Source organism: Trachypithecus francoisi, unplaced genomic scaffold (genome assembly GCF_009764315.1).
Source record: "Trachypithecus francoisi isolate TF-2019V2 unplaced genomic scaffold, Tfra_2.0 Lachesis_group4, whole genome shotgun sequence".
Taxonomy (NCBI): domain Eukaryota; kingdom Metazoa; phylum Chordata; class Mammalia; order Primates; family Cercopithecidae; genus Trachypithecus; species Trachypithecus francoisi.
Window position 1 is genome coordinate 108,116,809 of NW_022681469.1, and position 5,760 is coordinate 108,122,568.

General features: G+C 60.9%; 1 protein-coding gene across 1 annotated transcript; it reads left to right on the forward strand.

Moving 5' to 3' along the window:
* The first annotated feature begins 777 nt into the window (after positions 1-777).
* GRIFIN (galectin-related inter-fiber protein) lies at positions 778-2,423 on the forward strand. The gene is given in 6 exon segments (XM_033192114.1): positions 778-861; positions 1,117-1,182; positions 1,558-1,641; positions 1,731-1,903; positions 2,241-2,371; positions 2,374-2,423. Coding segments are annotated over 6 exon segments (588 nt in total).
* The last annotated feature ends 3,337 nt before the right edge of the window (positions 2,424-5,760 follow it).

Here is a 5,760-nt window from a genome sequence, read left to right on the forward strand (position 1 = left end):
GCATCCCTGGGAGCCAGGCCTCTCCAGACACACAGGCAGGGAAACAGCAAACCTCCCTGTCACCCAGAGGCTTGCTCTGGAACTCACACTCCACGCCTCTCACACTCACCGGCTCACACAATCGTCCAGCCTGCAGCCAGGATACACAACCATGAGATCACTGCACACACACTGCACATACACTGCACATGGCTGCACATGCACTGCACACGGCTGCACACACTGCACATGGCTGCACACACACTGCACATGGCTGCACACAGCTGCACATGGCTGCACATACACTGCACATGGCTGCACACAGCTGCACATGGCTGTGCAGGTGCTGTACACTCGCTGCACACACACTGCAACACACTGCACACACACATTGCACGCGGCTGCACACTCCTGCTTGCAGCAGCCCTAGGGCTCCACACCCCCTCCAGATCCAGGCCGGCTCCCCTCCTCAGAAGCCCCAAAGCTACCCAACAGCCTGAGACTCTATGCTCACCTCCCTTCCTCCTTGAGGGCCCAGCTGGTCCCTCCCATGTTCGGCCTAAGGTGGGGAGGCATCCCTGGTGTGGGAAAAGCCCTCCCCTCTCCTTGTCAGAGCCTGGAATGCACTGACCAGCGCCCGCCTAATCCTCGCTGTATGCCCTACAGGGTGGCAGAGCCGGCGGGGGCCGGGGTGGGCTGGAGGACAGGCCCTGCAACACCAGGTGATCAGACGGGACCCCAGAAGCCAGGGCAGGGGTCTGCAGGCAAGCCTCCCGTCCCAGGGCTGCCCTTGGCCGGATGGGAGGATCCGAATCCCTGGAGAGACCCGTGATCTCGGAGGAAGAGCCAGGCCGGGGTCCCTGCCTGGACCTTGCCATCCCTGTGAGAAAGGAGTGGCTGCTTTCCTGGATCCTGAAGGAGTGAAGTGGGTGACAGTCAGGTAGGAAAGGGCTTGGGGAAGCAGGGGCAGGTGACCCCATCTCTCTTGTGCCTGCACAGAGAACTAGTTGAAAGGGAGAGGCCCGAGGTGGAGGGAGATACGGGCTGGGAAGGGCCTAGAGACCTTGTCAAGTCACCTGGGGGTAGGGCCCCGGTGCTCCCCACCCCCAGTCCCCCCGCTGCGCTCTCTGCTCCCAGCCGCCCATCTATATCCCCAGGCTCCCCGTGCCCTGCCGCAGTGGCTGGAAGCAGATGGCAGTGCAGGTGGGTGAGATCCTGGACCTGCAGAGGGAGAACGGGGCAGGGCTGGGGGCTCCCTGAGCCACCCGTGCTCTCTCTGCACAGAGCTGGGGGTGTGGGTTCCGGCCTCTCATCAGACCTCGGGGCTGAGAGTGTGTCGGGGTGAAGGTCCCCCCAGAGCTGGCCTGCTGGGCAGGCGTGTCCCTCCCGCCCCAGCCCGTCACCCTGTCATGAAGACACCAGAGGAACAGAGTCTTAGCCTATGTCTGGCACCGGGTTGAGGGCAGGCTGGGTGGGCAGGGACCTTCCTGGACAGATGGGATACATGGGGTGGGGATGGGGGTGGGAGGGAGGAGGCTGCAGCCCTGTGAGGCTGGTCCCCCTGTCTCTTCCACTCAGTTTGAAGCCTTCTGTGCAGGGGGCCTGGCCCCCGGCTGGAACCCGCTCGTCCAGGGACATGCTGACTCTGGAGAGGACAGGTCAGCGGCACTGCCCTTCCCTCCCTGGGCCTTGGACTGGGTGGCTGGGCCCGGCCGTTTGCAGCTCTTGACCCACACCATGTCCACCCAAAGTTCGATATTCACTTCCTGTCGGAGATGGGGGACATTGCCTTCCACGTCAAGCTCCGGTTCTCCAGCACCACCATGGTGGGCAGTGCCTTCCGGAGCGGCCGCTGGGACCTGGTGGAGGTGTCTAGCTTCTTCCCACTGGCCCTGGGGGAGCCCTTTGAGGTGACAAGGGCCTGGGTGGGGCCTGGGCCAGGCAGGGGAGGCCCGTGGGGGAACAGGGAGCCAGTGGGCAGGGGGCTCACAGTGGATGCTTACAGGTCAGTGGGCCAGGGCAGGGTCTGGGTGGGCCTCCCTGGCCTCAGTTTCCCTATGTGTGCAGTGGGTGCCCACCACCCTGGCTACCAGTCACCCCATCTTGGGAGAAAGGAGGGGACTTTGGACTGGGGGCTCCAAGCCAAGGAATCCTGGGGCCTGCCAGGCTATGCTTCCTGGAGACAGCTGGCAGGCATATTCCTGTTAGAAGCGGGACCAGACCCCAGGCCCTGGGGGTTGGCACCGAGGTCACTGGCCCCTGCCTGCCCAGATAGAGGTCAGCTCGGATGCGGAGCATTTCCACGTCTATGCCCAGGAGCACAAGGTGCTGCAGTCCCCACACCACCAGAGGCTGCTGGGCACCATCACCGGGGTGCGCGTGCTGAGTGACCACCTCTGGTCCAGGTGGAGGAGCTGGCCAAGAGGGGCCTGAGCTGTGGGTAAGGTCCCTGCCTCCAACCCAGGCCCTTGCCCATTCCCGCCACACACTGCCCACCCCAGCATGGACTTTGCTTCTCACCCTGATCCGGGGACCCTTCTCCGCCTGGGGAGGGGCTGTCTACCTGGTGTCCCACCCTGCTCCTCTCCCTGCCAGCCCTGCACATCTGGCCACCAGAGCAGGTCCACAGTCCACCTCCTGTCCTGGTCTGTGCATAGGCAGAACGGGAGCTAAGGGCCTGCCTTGGATGTTTGCAGGGACCAGGGCTACCGAGCGGCACCTGCAGCCCCAGGAGCCAGTCTTGGCTTGTCCCATGTCCAGGGCACCTGGATCCCCACCCTGGGGCAGCTGGGCGAGGGGTTCTGTGGTCCTGTGTGCTCCCACCAACTCCACTTTCAATAAATTCTGAGAAGGCTGCAGGCGCTCGGCTGCTGGCGGGTGGCGGGGGGGAGGCTGAGGTGGGGCCGGCGCTACGACGCTGGAAGCTGGGGGCTGGGGGACCCTGAGACCAACACCCCAGGGATGACCCAACCCCCTCACTTTGTCCCCAGGATGCTGAAGTTCTCACGTAGGGCTGGGATGGACCGGGGAGGGGTGTCGGATGGCATCCGATGTGGGGAGGGCGCCTGCCGTGGGCCAGAAGCTCCCAGCGGGGCCCAGGGGACAGAAAGGCAGGGGCAGGCGTGGCCTGGGCCGGTCTCCACCCAGAACCACCGGGCTCACACCTTTGCCATGGCTCAGCCCTGGTGGGGAGAGTCAGACCTGGGGGACTCATGTCCTGCCTGGTCCAAGCCATCTCCTCGGAGGCCCCAAGGCTTCCTTCTCCCCCTACTTCCTGCAGGGGCCTTTCCTGTTTCTCCTATCCCACCTGGAGGGAGACGTGCTCCTGTCCCAGCAGCCTCCTGTGTGTGTGGTGGTGAGAGCCAGGCTGGTGTGTGGTGGGGGCAGGAAGCCCCCAGAGGCCTCATACAGGAACATGAGCACTGTGGGGAGAGTCCCCCAGGCCTGCCCCTCCTGGCTGTGTGACCATCCCCAAATCCCCCCAACCAGCCTCAGGTTCCGCATCTACACAGTGGGAGCTGTGGCTCCTGCTACAAAGTCTGCAAAGGGCTCAGCCTTCCGAAGACCGAGCCCAGGAGTCCCGGGGTGGGAGGGTAACTTCAGGGACTCACACAATGAGATTTCCTGTGAGTTCTCATAATTGCATGTCAATTCTACTCCAATTACCAACACCAGGCATCTCTTCCCCTCTATCTCTACCTATATATCATTGATATCTATCGTCTATCATGTATATATCATCTATATCCATCATGATCTTCATCTTCATCAATCATCCATCTATCTATCTATCTATTCATCTATCTAACCACATACAAATCTATTGATTATTTATCCATATGAAACTAGTGACATCACAGCTTAGGATGAAACTCAACAGGTATTTAACCTTAAGTGAGTTATTTAAAGGAAAGTAGGCCGGGCGCGGTGGCTCAAGCCTGTAATCCCAGCACTTTGGGAGGCTGAGACGGGTGGATCACGAGGTCAGGAGATCAAGACCATCCTGGCTAACACGGTGAAACCCCGTCTCTACTAAAAAATACAAAAAACTAGCCGGGCGTGGTGGCGGGCGCCTGTAGTCCCAGCTACTCGGGAGGCTGAGGCAGGAGAATGGCGTAAACCCGGGAGGCGGAGCTTGCAGTGAGCTGAGATCCGGCCACTGCACTCCAGCCTGGGCGACAGAGCGAGACTCCATCTCAAAAAAAAAAAAAAAGGAAAGTATTAGACCAGGTGCATGCCTGTAATCGCAGCACTTTGGGAGGCCACAGTGAGGGGATCCCTTGAGACTCCAGGAGTTGGAGACCAGCTTGGAGAACACAGCAAGTCCCCGTCTCTACAAAAAATACAATTGGCCAGTTGTAGTGGCTCACGCCTGTAATCCCAGCACTCTGGGAGGCTGGGTGGGGGGGCCTCCCAGAACCCCTGTCTCTACAAAAAAGTTTAAAAATTTTTTGTAAAGACAGGGTTTCACCATGTTGGCCAGGCTGGTCTCAAACTCCCAACCTCAGGTGATCTGCCTGCCTCGGCCTCCCGAAGTGCTGGGATTACAGGCATGAGCCACCGCACCCGGCCTGGCACTTGTTATAATGCTACTATATAATTCCCAAACGTCTTGCCTCCTCGGGTTTTACAAATGGGGAAACTGAGGCTGGGGTGGGGGCAGGAAGTCAGTAGAAGGGTGGGGTCCGGAGAGAGGAGGGTCCAGCAACCCCCACTGCCCTCCAGCTCTGGGGAGGCATCTGAGTGCAGACCATGGCGCCCCCACTCCAGGTGACACAATGGCGGCCCAGTCTCCAGCTGTGCGGCTTCCTTCCTGTCTCCACTCACTTCCCCGCCTGCATCCATGGCCCAGCTGGCAGGAGCCCCTTCCTGCCGTCTCTTCGCCTCTTCGGGAGGCCTGGCCTTTGTGTCCACTGGGAGGGGCTGGGGACAGCGGGGAGACGTGCACTGCAAGCCCCGGCCGTGGATGGGACTGGAGCGTGGGGAAGTGGGGACCCACACAGCAGGGCCTGGATCTGTGGTCAGGCCTGCCTGCTCCTGGTCCTGGGGGCTCTCAGCCTGTCAGGGAAGATGTCCGGCTTGGCCTGCCAGGCCCTTGCCTTGAGACCCAAGCTGCCTGCTCACCCTCTCTGGGCCTCAGTTTCCCTGCAAATAAAAGGCTCCCTCCCTGCAAAACTCTGCCTCCCCAATAGCCATGCAAGGTGAGAGTGTGCCAAAGTGGGAGATGACAGGCTCTTTTCTTATTGTGGGGTGGCTGAGGCTGGGGACGACCCGGGGACCAGGTCTGCACCTTCTCCCAAGAATTTGGCAAGGTGTGGAGTGAGCGCAAGGCTCATTTTACAGACGTACAAACAGGCTCGGGGAGACGGAGTGACTCACTCAGGGTTGCTCAGCAAGCGAGAGTTGGAGCTGGCCCTTCTCTCCACTCCAGTTTGCAAACCAGACCACAGGGGCCCCAGACCCTGAAGCAATGTTGATCCTCACTCTCCCCATCCAGAAAATGGGGTGCAGGGAGCTATGGTCTCCAAGCATCCTGCTGCAGCAGCTGCTGCCCTCCCTATCACACCTTCCACGGCTCCCACCACCCTCAGCACAAAGCGCAGCTTCCTGTCTGATTTGCCCTCAGCCCAGCGCTGCAGCCCCAGTGGCCCATTCCCCCACCTGCCCCTTCAGCTCAGAAGACACCTCCTCTGGGAAGCCTTCCCTGACCTCCTGCTGGGCTCTTGCAGCCCGGCTTTCACTGAGGCCCTGCCCTCCCATCACACTGCCTCATCTGGGTGC